Source organism: Labeo rohita, chromosome 6 (genome assembly GCF_022985175.1).
Source record: "Labeo rohita strain BAU-BD-2019 chromosome 6, IGBB_LRoh.1.0, whole genome shotgun sequence".
Classification (NCBI taxonomy): domain Eukaryota; kingdom Metazoa; phylum Chordata; class Actinopteri; order Cypriniformes; family Cyprinidae; genus Labeo; species Labeo rohita.
The window spans coordinates 14214670-14232165 of NC_066874.1; the positions used below are offsets into that span (position 1 = coordinate 14214670).

Sequence of the window (17496 nt, forward strand, 5' to 3'; positions counted from 1 at the left end):
TAATTGCATCAAGAATTGCTGTTTATCAAGCAGAGAAGTGATGCTGTTATCATTTGTGACACTGTAATATTCTGCTAAAAAAAAAAAAAAAAAAAAAAAAAAAAAAAAAAAAAAGATGAAAATCAGTGTGAACCTCAAAAAAAAAAAAAAAAAAAAAAAAAAGAAAAAAAAATTGTCATGCATTTAATTTTTCCATTACCCATACAAAAGTCAACTGGCTGCAGGAAATTTCCACCCCAGCGTGGCATAATTGGGGCAGAAAATGCCTCAGTCTGAACTCTGTATTATTGTGGCTTTGCTGTGCCGCACAAAGAAATTGGTGACCTTTGCAAAAAGCCACTTTCACTTACACAATAAATGATTTCGCATGTTATGAGGAGATGTACCTTTTTAAACCAGTCTGAATGTTCAAAAGCACAGGCATAGCTCAAACATGCTTGCTGCTGCTGGGACCACCAAATAGTCCAAGAGAGCTAACTGAAGAGAGTTACAGGCTGCTTCTCTCTTATCTCAATGTCCTGATCTCAGACAAATCTCTCCTCAACTGTTAAAACAATGGTAATCTCTAAAGACTATTCACATTTATTTTGAATCAGCTAGCTCATACTTTACAGAAGTTACCGAAGTTAATTAAGCTTTAATCATAGACCTTCCACATTCATGTAATTATGCATGAAGCACACAGATCAATATTTCAGGATAGAGGAGAACTGCATTTTAATGCTAGCACTGTGAAAGGCACACCAAATAACCATCAAAATCTGTCACTGCAAGCACATAAAACACTTGAACATCCCCAGACACAAGTACACAAGTAACACTAGACACAAGTAACACTACATTCCAAACTGTCTATACAGAGTGTCTGAATACCAAAGTACATTATCCAAAACCTTTGAATAATGTTTTGATGTACACGGTAGGAAATTTACAAAATATCTTCATGGAACTTGATCTATATGTAACATCCTAATGATTTTTGGCATAAAAGAAAAAACGATAATTTTGAACCATGCAATGTCTTGTTGGCTATTGCTGTAAGTGCTACTTATGAATGGTTTAGCGGTCCAGGGTCCAATTTTTGGTATGGGTCTTTCGGTTCATTACACATGGTACTAAACAAGCACAGCATTATCACCCCCCCCCCCCACCCCACCCCCCCACCCATGATTAGTTATGAATGCAGTTAATGCGCAGGCCCCACCCCCAGACCCCACCCCACAGCGGTGTTTAGTTTCTGAATGAATCCGCGTTTTGAACAAATGGTGTGAATGACTCATTAAGACATTTACTGCCACCTGCTGGCAGATTTAGTTCTTATTTAGAGTATCATTTCATAAAAAAATAAAAATAATAATAATAACAATAAAATCATTAAAGAGATTTAAATAATAAGCATTAAATAATTTTTTGTGGGTATTTTCAGTCAAATTTATTTTTCGATTAATATGTGATTAATTAGATTAATTAATCGACACATGTAATTAATTTGATTAAATATTTTAATCGACTGACAGCCCTAATATATATATATATATATATATATATAAATAATGTCTCAACACAGATGGATCATTCATGAAACAATTTTCATGAAAACATATTAACTTAATGAATGGAGCACCACTGGTGGTCAGGAAAGTTCTCCCAAGGCAGATTCGCAATGGGTTCAAGTTAGCTACACACACACAATTGACCTTTTTTGTCTAAAATTTCAAGTTATAAGAAAGCAAGTAACAATATAAAATAAGAAAATTAGAGCTTCAAGTGATTTAAACTCTTTTAAGACTGCATGAAAAAAACAACAACAATAACCTTTCCATAAATTAAGTCCTGCAAGCCGCTGATACTCAGGAGTATCTCTCATCCCAGTATTACCCGTCTGGGTTTCCCTACACTCCAGTGAACATATGCTAATGAAATAATGCATGTGTCACCAAGCATTAGCCCACACAGGCATGAAATCAGAGCGACAAAAGCTATCTTCAGACTAATGAGGGAGATCTCCATATCTGCTGACCTTACTACACACGAGCCGCATAAAATTTTAGCTGAATTATATTACTCTTTTGTTGAAATATTACAATATTGTATTTTTAATGATTAAAAGGACTTTAAAGAGTACTTACCTTTGGTTTTCTGTTCAGTAACCTGTGAATAAAAGCAAGAGATGCACTGTCAGCAAAACCCATGATATATTTCACTGTACTTGTTCATCGTAGTAGTTTACGTTAGTTTATGTTATTTGCATAGTATAATGAATATTCACGCCATATTTCTGCAGCAGGCTGACAGGACATTTTACTGCCAATAAATTATATATTCCAATTGTGTAATTCATTTATGGCTAGCCTATATTTTCTTCATCATCAAAAATATATAAATGCAGGTGTATTAAATTAATGTGTGTATTAAATGTGTATATTAATAAAAGCATACATAAACATCAACAAAGTATCACCACAGTTATGAATGACTGGCAGGATGCATGAAAAATAATGCATTATTTGAACCCACCTCATTAGTGTCAAACAAATATGGAGTGCAGGCTCGACAGGTGGTGTTAATTTTTTTTTATTTGTTCTGAATAAGAACTGTTTCTCGATTTCCAACACTAGTCAATAATAAGAATGCTGTTAATATTATTTGATGTACTGATATGTTTACTAAAAAAATTTTGACAGTTACATGTCATTGTTTTCATTTAAATGTAATATGTATATTTTTATGTAGCATTCATGTTCATGTTCAAGAGCATATATTGCTGTGGTATCAAAAGCGACACAGACTACTCATATTTTTGTAGTGTGAAAACAATAAAAGTTATTTTTGCATTTTTTGAACTTGGTGAGACAAAATACATCACTAATCAAACGTTCTGAGACTTCACCTCAAGTATGGTTTTTTTTTTGTTTTTTTTTTCTCCATGAGAATTTTTTTTTTTGGGAGGGAGGTTCGAAATTGTACCCAGCCCAAAATAACAGCATGACTCAACAAGCACCAACCAAAAACAAAACTCAACTTCAAGTCTTAAAACACACCCTGCCTCGTAATCTTGACAAGAGGCCCAGCAGGGGCCTGGAGCGAATCGTATTGGCACAAACAGTGGCCTGCTAATCGAGTGGAAACAGACTACAAACGGCCCTCTGTCAGAGAGGAGGCTAGGGGGAAGAGGAGTAAGAGAAGGGAGCAAGGCCAGCGTGCTAGTTTACATTCCCTGGTGCTATTCCAGAACTGTTATAAAGACTGTTCTTTTCTTGCTGCCCTTTAAAGCACAGGACACCAACTTCAGAACACCCATCTGAAAGGTTCTGAATGAAGATACTGAAGTACTCAATGTGCTTTTGCTGAATCCCAAAAAGATCTAACCACTGATTCAAACAATTAATTACTAATAGGAAAGAACCTTGACAGATGAAAAACTGTTAAAGCACAATCTGTTGTAACTGATATTAAAATAAACTCTGTAGGATTGCACAGTACATCTGTGGCATATCAGTTAATATCCAAATACAAGAGATTTTCAGTCAGTTTTGGATACTTAACTGTGCACGCTCACCTTATAACAGTGATGGGGACTCGAGTTTGAGACTCGGACTCGAGTGCAACTTAAGTCGCACACACAGTGACTTCAGACTCGACTTGAGACTCGTCCTCGAAAGACTTCAGACTCGACTCGGACTCAAGCTGTGGGAAACAACTGATGAGCTCGCTGTTATTCCCCTCCCTCCGTCACCTATAACCTGTCCATGTAACACGTGACGTGTATCTGCTGCGCGCGGCGCGGCCACACATTTTTAATTTTTTTTTATTTTAGGCGCGGCCGCCACACATGAGATGACAATGGACAAAAAACGAGCATCATGTGCGACTGATCAGCACATTTGTGTTTGCGCTCAGGGGAGATTTAAAGGTTTCTACATGTTTTTGCAACGTTCAGTAATGTATCACATACATTTTACGAATTCTTTCATAAAGTGTAGAGTGTGTGTAGAGTGTAGAGTGTTACACAGAGAGAGTGTAAATAAGAGACTGATTAGTGACAGTATAGACAGTGTCGTTGATTATAATAGAGCTTTGTGATATCACGAACTAAGCTTTTATTAATTTTAAGGGAGTTTGTAAATGAGATACTGATTTAATACAGCAGTTAAATAAACAAGATGTTATTATTAAGTGACTTACATTGTTTGACTATAACACTATTGCCTGATTTTGCTCTATTTCGTCGTCAAAAGTAGTCTGAAACAAGTCACAACTGAGCCGCTGCGCATCTCCATTCAAACACAGCGGTGTTTCGTTTATGAATGAGCTCGTTTTTAAAACGAATCTAGTGAAATGATTCAATTTCCCATTCATAAAGACAGTCACTCTTTATTCCTAAATGAAGCAGCAGTTCGAACGAATCAAATGAATGATATGATTCAGTAATTAAATCAATCTCTTGCCGCCACCTGCTGGCAGTTATTTAAATCATTTAACATTAACTTAAAAGTAAAGCATTCTTGGTGTTTTTGTCATGTTGCAATAGCCTGTTTACACTGATCATATACCAAAATCAAAGCTGATACTGTATGCTAATAGATAAAGGAGTCATTATAACATATTACATGCTTTGAATTCCTTATATATAGCTATGCAGTTGGATGGGTCGCTGTACGTGATGCAACACTTATTATAACCAGAGACTTAATATAATAAAGAGACTTGAGACTTGACTTGGACTCTAGCTCAGAGACTTGAGACTTGACTTGGACGCTAGCTCAAAGACTTGAGACTTGACTTGGACTCTAGCTCAGAGACTTGAGACTTGACTTGGACGCTAGCTCAAAGACTTGAGACTTGACTTGGACTCTAGCTCAGAGACTTGAGACTTGACTTGGACTCTAGCTCAGAGACTTGTGAGCATCTCTGCCTTATAAGGTCATTTTTACCCTTTGATTACCTTTTTCATTTAATATTAATTCCACCCTACAATTAAATAACTCATTTTTTATAAATCTCAAAAGAAAAAAAAATTATATTATAAAGTTTAATTTAACAAAATTTCTAATTTCACTTTTCACAAGATTTAAAATTACTGATTTTTACAGTTGTATTTTTACTTTAAGGAAAATAGCAGATAATTTTAATATCAGTCATCCATCAGTTATTGGCCTTATCTTAAAAAGAATAATCTGTCTTCTCGGTCCAGTGTTTTTGAAGAAAAAAAACAAAAAAAAAACAATTAAAACACACTGACCGTTTTTTGAGCAGTATCCTTCTTTGTCTCTTCTTCTAGCTTTTTCTTTTTCTTTTCTTCCATCAAATGGTTCTCGGCTTGTGATGTTCAGCTTCTCTCAGCTAGAAGACAGACGCAGGTGAATCGTTAATAACTGTCAGGATGAAAGACCCATCCCATTAAACCATGCAAGAGCATGAAATGAAATTAAAATCAAAAATGAAAGCAAAGACATACTATAGGATCTGCAAAATGTGGACACATACAATGTTTCCAAATCCATCTTTATCACTCATTTAAATTATGAAGTGGGGGGAGGGTGTATAATTAATTAAGCCATTATTTATTGTATCTGGAGACTGGTAATGATTTCTGAGACTCAACCTGAGGCCAACTTGAGGGCACAGAGGTAAGTCTAGTTAAGTTAAGCACTGCAGTGACCCAAATCCAATATAAAATCAGCCCAAAGGCCTTGGTAAAACTCTGACCATGCATTGATTTGACAAATTGATTGTGCTACAGGGGTCCATCCACATTTTGTCAGTGCCAGTGGGTATTTTGACTCATCTCACTCATGCACGGTTTAGGCAGCATGACAAAGCCAAGTGGGCAGATGATCCTCATCTTTCCAAATGTAAGACTGTGCACAATATATCACACCCCAAATCTAAATGCATTTTCCACCCAACAACACACAATGAGATCTCATTCGACTTACAATGCAAACAAAAAAAGTCACAAGTCAGGTATTAATTCATTAACAGCCAAAAAAAATAATAAAAAAAGTCATACACCAAAAATAATGGGTATGATGTCCTGTTGTGTTGCCAGTTTGTACAGGAATAGCTGTCAATCAGCAAAACTGCAAGTGACAACAGTGCATTGTGCTTAGAAACAACACACTGGCAGAGATCCATGGTATGGCTGGACCAACACTCAGAGTTGCCAATGAGCTGTCCTGATTTACCCTCTGGCTCAAACCCCTCCCATTGGCTAGTAAACTTATCCCCACTTTTGCTGTCCAATCAGAACACAGCTGTTTGAGCGACTGCCATTCACATTACCTTTTGGCAGAGGTCCAGAGCGAGAAGATAGGAAGCCGCAATGGATCATGTTGAAATTACCCGGCGCATTTTGTGAAGGGGGACACTGAACGGATTTATAAATATCCCACACCCTTTGTGTGCTGGAATTTTCCAAAGCCTACCAGTTCAGCTGTTCATAAAATATAACCATCTGCTTCAGACACTCGAACTGATACAGTCCCATTAGGACTTATGTAAACATACTGTGTTCTATGATTCCGATCACTTTGTTTTCAATGGCAAGAACATTCATGACTCTATTTCTTGGAACAGATCATAATTTATTCCAGGTTTTACTTCTCTTAAATAAATGTAAAAATACATTGTCTATGATGTGGTCAGACATATCAGAAGTACTGTATATTAATATTTTTCATTTTTTGCTGTTTGTCAATATTTATTAACATAAATATTTTTGAGGTTTCCTTTTAAATGCTTTAAAACAGTTATTTTCCCCAATCAGAGTAACCATCATTACAAAATTTAGAGCATTAATTCTACAATAAAGTATCAATCTACGTTTTTTCACTAAATCGTTCCTATTTATACAACACAGTGGCAAGATTCAGTTTGTGAACCCTTTGAAAATATCTGGTGATGAAAGTAAATAAACCCTTGCCTTTATTAAATTGTAGATTCCCCGTTAGCAGCAAAACATCAACCAAACATTTTATGTCCAATTTTGGACCATCCCTCCCCACAAATCTGTTTCAGTTTATCAATATTTCTTTCTGAGCTGTCATACTAGCACAGCCACACCATCTGAATTGGGTTAAGGTCAGGGAAACATTTTTTTTTTTTCTTTTTTCCAGCCATTCTTCAGTTGATTTACTTGTGTGCTTTGGATCATTGTCATGTTGAAGCTTGAAGCTTGAAGCTTGAAGTCATGAACTGTTCTACTGACATTCTCCTGTAATACGTCTTGTGACACACTTTGAATTCATTGTTCCTTCAATGACAGCAAAGTAGCACTAAACCATGATGTTCCTTACACCATGCTTCACATTTGAGCAGAGGTTTGGTGGTTGGTGTTACACATTTTGTTTGCCAAAAAGTTCAACTATTATCTTAACTATCCACAGAAAATTTTCCCAGAAGCATTGTGGAACACCCAAGAAGGCTTGGGCATGAGGAAATATGAGACACCCCTCAATTTATTTATTTTCTTTTTTAAACCACAGTGATTTCCTACATGTCATTCTGTCATAAACACCTCTCTCTTTTCTCACCTTTTTAAGGATTGCCTGCTGTGTTCTTTCAGTAATCTGTGCAGGTTATCTATTCCTAGGGAAAGCATAACAGTTCAGAATTTTTTCATGTGTAGACAGGGCATCTAAGCAACCCATACTTCCATTCTCATGTCCAATTGCAAATTACCTTTTGGAGATATTGTAAGACAGAGGTTTACTTACTTTTTCCAGCCAGCCTTGTCAATAATGACTCAATGTCTTCAGTGGATTGTTTGTGTGTTACTATTATTTTTAAATCAGATTGTCCTTGTAGTTAATTGCTACTTAGATGGAGATCCACATTTTGAGCAATAAATGCAGAAATCTAGATATTTTCAAAGGGTTCAACATATTCTTGCCACTGTACCATTAGCAACTCTTATTTTATATATTTGGTAACACTTTATTTTAAGAACCAACTCTCTCTATTAACTAGTTGCTTACTAGCATGCATATTACTAGCACATTGGCTGTTTATTAGTACTTGTAAAGCACATATTAATGCCTTATTCTGCATGACCATATTTTAGATCCCTTAATCCTACCCCACACCTAAACCTAACAACTACCTTACTAACTAATAAGCAGCAAATCAGGAGTTTACTAAGGCAAAAGTCATATTTAATAGTGAATATGTGTTCCCTAACCTGAAGTGTTATTTCTGGAGATTTCGATCTCGATTCAATATCAATTCATAAGTATATTCTGTACATATAAGGGGATAAAAATATTTTGTTAAATGCCTGTTTCAGCACCATTTTAAACTTGGGTTAAATTCAGTATTTGGTTGCATTCATTGTATGTACTTATACGAGTACCATTTAAAAAAGGATGTAAGTTACTAACTTTTTAAATTTCATATTTAAAAACCTGAAAAAGCCTGAAAGCGTGTGTCTCACGCCAAATGCATGACAGTTGGCAACCCTGATATACATACACAGAGAGACAGTTAACATATCAGAGTCATAGATTGTTGAATCAGAGTATTAAATTGATTAACTGAAACAGATGGTTTGAAGAGATCACATCAGCTCAAACACCAAACTTTTTGTAGTTCACCATACCTAACAAGGTAATAATAAAAATTAACTCTTAAATTTGCATTGACAGTTACGCATTTGGCAGACGCTTTTATCCAAAGCGATTTACACTGCATTGAAGGTATACAATTTGCCCGTTAAATGCAATTCCCTGGGAATCAAACCTATGGACCTTGGCATTGTTAGTGCTAAGCTCTACTGTAAGAATAAGCATCACAGTTAATGCTATTTGTTTACAGTTATCTGCACTAATTTCAACAGATGAAACAGACCTAAGATTCAGGACAAATATATCATTTTGTCCTGGGCAAGAGACCTGAAGAGCACACTGAGCTCCAGTTAATGAAAATATTGAGACTTTCTAAAAGCTCAAAAAGAATGAAAGATGATGGAAAAAGTCATTAAAATTCATATGCCTTCAAGGCAAAATAAAAACTAAATAAACAAAGCGTGAGATTAATTCTCACAAATGAAAATCCCAAGTTGCATGATCAAGCTTAGGTCAAGCATCGCTTAAGATGAAGTGGTGCGAGGGATGTGGTTACGGTAGGACCTGCAGGGCAGGACAGGGGAGGTATGCAGAAAAACACACTGAAAGGTGGTGTGTTTTGGAGTGGGCTGTCCTGGCTAATATCCAGACCTGTGGAGGCTGTGAGCAGAGGCTTGTGTGCTCACAAGGGCTTCTGGCAGGCCACAGCAGAGGGGAGGGGAAAAACCGTTAACCTTTGGCCTTCCTGCCGTCGAGTATTAGCAACCTGCAGCTCCCCTTGGCAGTTCACCGCACTGACTGGGTCATCAAGAGGCCTTCTCAAACTTCAACTAAAGAGCAGCTTAGCACTTCCTATGTGCTAAAATTACTGAGTGCTAAGGATATGCGCAACTGGGGAGAGTAGGCACAACTTGCTAAATTTAGAAAGGTGGGTCGTCACGTACAACCTGACTCCAACTGATTTGGATCTTGAGTTCACTCACTGACTTAATGATCTGTGACCTGTTGTATAAACTGCTTAGACTACTATTACATGTACGTTAATTTTATAAAAACATAGATTGGAACTTAAATTAGTTTAATTAATTGAGAGCCTATTTAAATTTATCTATTTTCGAAATTTACACAAGTCTGACAGCAATCAAATTACATCAAGGCTATAATGTGATTGGATATGACATGAAATGTGTACAATGTGTGACATGAAACAAGTTGACCGTTAAACTTTGTCCAATGGTAAGGCCACAGAGGCTTGTATCTCCTCATGATAAGACCGTCTCTGCCTTGGTCACAGCTATTAACAGATCACAAGTAGGAAAGACCATCAGTAAACAACGATTTAAATTGTCATTCTATTTTGCACAAAAAAGCCATTGTTCGTACCATTCACTTCAATTGTTTAGTAAAGAGCAGTGTCAACTTCTGCTACACTTCTGTAGTGCTTCAGGCAAGAACGAAAAAAAGTTTAGAATAACAAGCGTAAATAAATTAAAACAAAACTGTAAACAATTCTTAACTCAACCAATCACTGGTTGCCTGATGTTGTGTTCCGGTCTTACCATGTGATGTTTAAGTCATCAGGCATGCAGCAAAATCGAGGCTAAACAAGCCAGGATTGTCCTACAGAGGAACAACAGCTCTGTCTAAGCTGTCAAAACATCAATGTCAGCTCTATTCTGATGGAATTTATCAAAGTGAAATCGGATAAGACACTATACAAAAACGCAGCTCCAGGAGATGGAGTCAGTATCATTCCCGAATGGTTCTTCCTTTCATCCTGAAGGTTATACTGACAGCTACTGCAGAGGCCACACACAGAAGAACAGACAACCACTTCTGACAGCCTGTCAGGGGTACAAAGCACAATAGCGGCAAACAAGTATTTATAAATAGAGAAAGGAAAACCAGACGCTCATTTTTAATGGTACGCCTGAGAGCTCATGCAGTACTGAATCAATACACAGGACAATACAACTGCTGTATCCAGAAATCAGTTTAAATTCTTGAAAACCAAAATTATGATAACTAGAAAAACAGAAAAGAATTGAAAGAAAATTAAAAAGATTTCTACTCCATCTTGAACTACAACTTTCTTGAGAGTGTTAAAGCCTCTTAATCATTTCCAATGGGAATTTTAGAGGTACGCTCTCTTTGTTCTTCCTCACAACTGCAAATTCCCATTATGTACATATTTGGGCTCAATGATAGTAACGGCTGGCTGGCAGTTGACACAACTGTCACTTGCCCTAATGGGCAAATTCTGTGTTGTCACTCACATTCGTTAATACATGTATTCCATCCTTTGATTGTTTGGCTGCAAGTTAAAGAGCTGGCTAGAAATTCTAAGAATAATTTGTGACAGTGTTCTAACAAATTATAATATGCTGAAAATGATAAAACAACCAGTAATGTTTTGCACTGAAAGTGTAGAGTGTAAAGTTTTTGTAGAATGGTGAATAAAATGTTAAAATGAATTAACTAAAAACTATTAAAAAGTTGAGCCATGTAAAAATGTTTTAATCTGAAATGCAATAATCCACAAACAAGCACAACCCACAACCACAAAATCTCAAAGACATGAAGCTTTACTCTACCTAGAGTCTATAGCAAAATGCTATCATAAGACAGAATGGGGGAAGGACCCTGCAACACAGCAGGGACATTTTCTGGGACACCAGCCAACACTCACAAATCCTTTCTTCTCCAGTTCTTTCCCTAACCCGTACCCCATCCTGTCCTGCTGCGTGGCGCACCATTCTCCTCTCACATGGACAAGAGGATTTCAGCCTCTTACATCAGAGGGTTCAATGTTAAACTGAACTGGACTGTAGTGCGATGATGAGGTAATGAGAGAAATATGGGTGGAAAGACCTGGTGGTAATCCCCCCCTTTAAATTTGGCATCAGGAAGGAATTTCCTTTTTATACTATCTACTTAATTTCACTCAAAAACAAATCAGGTAGATGCAAAATATCCAATAACCAGACAGAGGTTTCGATGCCAGGTCACTGTCTCTTGAGATATATATTTTTTTAATTTAAGCAATTTGATAGTACACAACTGCCTGAAGAAAAATACCTTCCTTATAAAATGTTAAAAATTAATGAAAAACTCTGGGCACATGAAATAATGAAAATAAGGCAAATGACGCTACTGTTACAGAAATGCAAACAGAACTCCGGCAAAGGAGAGTTCACCACAGTCAGCCTTTGAAATCTGTGCAGACAAGAACAATGTGCTCTAATTTTATCAGAGCAAGACAGAGGCAGTGCAGCCACAGAAGCCAATATTAAATTATGTCCAACTATAAAGTGGGGCTAGACACCAAATAGAAAGCCACAATGTACACAGAGAATCCCTTGAAAGACAAGGAATTCCCTGTTTCTTTCTGCTTATACAAGCTCTGCGGTTCAGGGGTTTGTGTGTACCAGAGTGAGATCGCTCATCCGTAATGCTTGCCCTTTTTGCCTTTTTGACACAAGCTGAACACTGGTGTCTCACGCCGCCAAACTTTGACCCCAATCCCCTGAAGGGCCAGGAGGGACGATGGTTTCCTAGACCCAGACGAAAGGGGGGAGAGCTGAATCTGGGTATATTGGAGCAAAGGAGGTCCTCGTTTTGGTGTGATTTATAATTAAGGTTGAGCAGCACACACTCAAAGGGTAGACGGGTTATGAATTACAAGTGAATCGCCCTACTCATTTTATCACTGGCATCAACCAAGTGTGACATGATTTCCAAGAGAGAAAAATAGACAGAAGAATAAAATTATGGTTCTCAATTAATCGCACAAGACAAAAAGCAAAGCTACAAAAGAACACAATGACAAAATAGTCAAAAAGTACTAGAAGAATAAGAGAGAAGGATGATAAATCCAAATTCCTAGTTCTCAGAGAGCAAAGATGGTTATTTAAAATAATAATAATAATATTTTTTTACAACTGCTCCAAAGTATTTATCACATAATACTGGATGCAAAACAGATGTCAGTACACTAAACTTAAAGGCTGTACTCCTTGTGTGTTTTTTCTGTAAATCACATTTCAGAAATTTAATATCATAATAAATAGATCTCTTCAGCATTACATGGCAACAGTGATTAGCTTGTTAACTGGAGGGTTTAAACTGTAATGTTTAAACAGGATCAGATGCATGTGATATTAGTTGTACCCAGATGATAATTAGCTGAATCTTCTATTATTTTGAGGGACAGGAGGAGTAACAGCAAACGTCAAGCCCTTAATTTTATACCACCTTAAACATTGCAAAAATGCAAAAACATGCCATTGCGTAGGGATATGACTCTACTTACAACCAAATTAACATTAACTTAAAATAACAAAATATCAGATTTCCCTGAATAGTTCATTACTGTGTAACTGTTGTAGTTTGGCATTCTAATTAACTGAATATCTGAGCACAGTATATCTTAAAACGAATAAGTAAATAAACAGAAAATTAAAGACTAAAAATTAAGAAAACTTCTTTCTGTGTAATTAAAGGCTCTAATTACAGATTACACAAATAAACAACAATTGGAGAAATCTAAACAAGTATTTTATCCAAGTTACCATTTATCTGATGGTAAAGTAATTAACAGTAAACACATTACAGGCTCAGTCCACCTGCAGTAATTTGGTTAAGCATATTTATGGTCAATCTCGTCGCTGGGTTAGAACCTACAAGCTTACAGCTAACAGTCCAGATTTTTAACCATTACGCCACATCACACAAATGTCTCCAACGGATTAGAATTAAGTTGAACTCAAAGCCTAATTTAGAAATAATCAATGTATTTATTTATTTACCTACCTAGTGAGCTGCCTACCTAGACAACGTTGGTTACAATCATAGATGTTAAAGAGTCAGCAGCCGAGGTTGAGACAGAGCCAATATCTCAACTTACCTTTTTGTTCATAAGTCGAGCTTTGGCAGCTTTCAGTAAAAAAAATTTTGCATGATGTACAGTGGTACAAAAGGCCTTTTTTCCGAAAAAAAGGTACCCGTAAAAACAGACAGACCCAAGTAACACTGTACTGAACGAGCAGGTGAACTTCAGAAAGTGTCCCAGAAAGGCAGCCAAACGAAAATAAACACAAAATTCAATATGCAACGGGAAAAGGACTGTTGTGAAATTTCTATGCAGACTCAGAGCTTTGGGCTCTGATGGAGATTATAGATGCATGCATGCTGGAAAAACAGCAGATGACATTTCCATGACATATACGCTACGAAATACCCTCGAAAAGACAAAAAATAATACATTAAAACGGCGAGGCAGTTTGTCAAGTACAGTGGCATAAATTGGTCATCAGAAATAGCATTTCATCTACGGTGCAAAATCAAGAAGAGGGCAGATTGAAGCTGCTACTGTCTGGTAGACTGACATGAGATTATACGATGCGAGCTGCTTCATTAAAGTGCAAAAATAAAGATAGCGAGCGATGTGGCGAGCAGTCTGGCTGCAGTCGTGTGGAAAAATCCAGAGATATTTTCAAAACGACAGTGGAAATATCCAAGGATAAGTGCGGAGTGTCCGGAGAAAGCGCTGAGAGTGACGGGTCAGGATCAAGCCTCTGCAGCCATTTTGTTCGGTATCAACACAGCAGACGTGCAGCTCAACTATGATGGGAGGGGCTTAGCCGCTGAAGTCATTTCCATATGGTGTTGAAGCAACCAATAAGCAAGCAGACTGATTTTACATCGGAGCACCGCCCATAAAAGGTTTCAAAGGGTCCAGTTGGAATTCACATGGGCTGGAATGGGCGTTCAACTAAGACCCCTGCATGCTCTGTACACAAACAAACAAACAATTTGAAAACCAGTGTTTTCATCTCACACTGGGCGTGACATCTATCTATCTATCGATCTATCTATCTATCTATCTATCTATCTATCTATCTATCTATCTATCTAACATCATACATGAAGGGAGTTTAGTGTAATTTAAATCTATATTCAAGGTCGTTCCCATACAGTATGGACTCTGGCCACTGTTTGACCTATAGTGTGATTCCTAGTGAGACATTCTAAAATACAAAAGGGAGAAAGAGTGAAAAGATTCATGCTCAGGGTCTAGGCTCTATGCTGTTGTAATTTCCCATGGGACAAAAAGGGGGATGAAAGGGCTAGTGAAAGAAAACAAGGCAAAGGGAAAGACAGTTCATTTTTTTTATGTGTTTATGTTAGTTTTTTTTATATTTAATTTATTTTCTAAAAATTAAAATAAACCAATATAACATAAAAATAAGAATTTCAACACATTTCAACAGAAGCTTTACATGAAATCTGCTTACAACTGACATCACATGGGAAATGGTATTGTATGACACAGCACACAACATGGCTCAGTTAAAATTCTCACAGCACATTTTCTTATGCATCATAAGTAACACTTAATGATATAAAATAATAAGCCTAAGCTTCTTTAAGCACAACACACACACTTGTCTTGTTGCCACTGTTGTGGCTCAGCCTCTCTCATCAAACTAATTATGGAAAATCAGTCCAGTGCTGGTTTTATGGTGTTTTGGGACTTGACTGGTTAATCTGATTTATTGCACACTTAAGCTTAATTGATTGCCTTCATGGATTTAAATGAATAATGAGGAGCTAATAAGCATTGTCTTTGTTTCAAGAACCTGGAAGTGAACAGGGGAAAGAGGATAATGACCAACGGGCAGAAAGAAAGAGAGAGGGAAAGAGCATTCTATCACTTACGAAGGTGTCATTATATCTGTTCTGTATGTTTGATCTGTTCTGTTGCCAGCTGCATGTAAGGGTTTTTTAATGTTAATAATTATGTATGTAAAAAAACTTTAAAAGCACAGGGGGACTAGAAATTAATGCTAAGAAATTAAATTATATTCAACAGTATAATTAGTAATGGAAAACAGAAGCATTTCTTTAGTGATCTTAGTTTTCTGGAATATTGTATAGCCTACTATTTAACGTTTCTGATACAAAACACACTGCTAAAGATTGGGAATGGTTTTAACAACAAAACCCTGTCTATAAATCTCTGTCAATATGTGCCTGAGATGAGCACCTGACCTAATCCTGGTCAGACCAATAATTAAATTGGATTAATTTCCTCAGGTTAAGCCTAATGCCCAGTAGATGCATGAAGCAACAGATTTATTGGGGATATATTTGTGTTGAAAGGATTTAGCTAAATGAAGTCATCAGAGCAATATTCTATAGATCACCGATTCTGACCAGTTTGATTACTAATTTGTCATTGAATGTTGCTACAAACCAGAAAGTGTTTAAAAAATCCTTTGAGATTTAAGTTACATTTAGTACAACATCTGGGCACTGCTCTCAGCATGAGCACCATCTCAAACTGGGTCTTGTTCTTAGACTGTTAACCATTTTCGATCCATTCCGCAAGCTTCTGTCAGGCAATTCTGAAGCTTTAATTGGACTACTGAATAATGCTGATCAATCAGTAGCCTCCCAGACTGCTTTGACCAAGCTCCAGCTCTGGCTTAAGAACCAACACAATCTCAACAGAAAAGTAATATGGCTGCTAGGTAGCTGCCTCCTGGTCCAACTGGAAGCTCCTTCCAGTCTATGAGGTTTTTCGTCTGCCAGAAAAATTGCAATTTGACCACTTATTTGACTGCTTAAAATATGCATCTAGGTTTAAAAAAGGATGAAAAGTTTGTTCAAATCCGTAACTTTAAGTGCAAGCAATATTAAAGGAGAAGTCCACTTCCAGAACAACAATTTACAGATAATGTTTCACCCCTTCGTCATCCAAGATGTTCGTGTTTTTCTTTCTTCAGTCATAAAGAATTTTTTTTTTTTTGAGGAAATCATTTCAGGATTTTTCTTTATATAATGGACTGATATGGTGCTCCAAGTTTGAACTTCCAAAATGCAAATTAAATGCAGCTTCAAACGATCCCAAATGTGGTTGTAAACAATCCCAGCCGAGGATGAAGGGTCTTATCTGGCAAAACGATCGGTTATTTTCATTTAAAAAATACAATTTAAATAATTTTTAATCTCAAACGTTTGTCTTGTCTTGCTCTCCCTGAACTCTGTGTATTCTAGGTCAAGACAGTTAGGGTATGTCGAAGAACTCAGATCGTATTTTCTATCTCAACTTCAAAAATCATTTCAAAATCATCCTACATCGCTGCAGAAGTTCTGACCCAGTCTTTGCAAATTGAACATGCAAAGATCATCAAACACCCTTAACAAAAAAGGTTAAACAGCGATATAGGATGATTTTGAAGTTGAGGGAGAAAATACAATCGACATCGAGTTTTTCGACATACCTTAACTGTCTTGAACTAGAATACACAGAGTTCAAGGAGAGTAAGACAAGACAAGCGTTTGACATTAAAAAGTATACAAATTGCATTATTTTTTATGAAAATAACCGATCATTTTGCTAGATAAGACCCTTCTTCCTGGCTGGGATCGTTTACAATCGCATTTGGGATCGTTTGAAGTTGCATTTAAACTGCATTTTGGAAGTTCAAACTCAGCGGACCATATCAGTCCATGATATGGAGAAAAATCCTGAAATGTTTTCCTCAAAAAACATAATTTCTTTATGACTGAAGAAAGAAAGACATGAATATCTTGGATGACAAGGGGGTGAGTACATTATCTGTAAATTGTTGTTCTGGAAGTGGACTTCCCCCTTTAATGGTGATGCTTGCTTTAGCAAGCACAACAGATGACTTTAAATGTGAACTGTCTTACTTGTAATATAACCTTTGATGCCTCTTAACTTGTAAAAGTTTGGATAGACTTCATTTCAGTGATAGAGGGACTCCTGGTCCACACCCTAGTACAGTGCCTCAAGCCTAAAAGTGTTTAGGCCAACAGCAGAATTTCCTCTGTTTTGATTTGCTTTTTAACAATATGAATCTTCTATTTTAATAGTCACACTATGAACCTCACACTATGAACT

General features: G+C 36.7%; 1 protein-coding gene across 3 annotated transcripts in view; it reads right to left on the minus strand.

Moving 5' to 3' along the window:
• The window catches only part of tnrc6c2 (trinucleotide repeat containing adaptor 6C2), a 48343-nt gene extending 34184 nt beyond the window's left edge, over positions 1 to 14159 (minus strand). Inside the window, exons 1-3 of one of the 3 annotated variants that reach the window (XM_051111493.1) lie at positions 13471 to 14159; positions 5243 to 5343; positions 2130 to 2151 (exon numbers count right to left, since the gene is read on the minus strand). In XM_051111493.1, the coding sequence (XP_050967450.1) occupies positions 2130 to 2151; positions 5243 to 5305 (85 nt within the window). In that variant the 5' untranslated portion in view covers positions 5306 to 5343; positions 13471 to 14159. The other 2 variants (XM_051111494.1, XM_051111495.1) reach the window with 2 other exon arrangements.
• Between the last annotated feature and the right edge of the window lie 3337 nt (positions 14160 to 17496).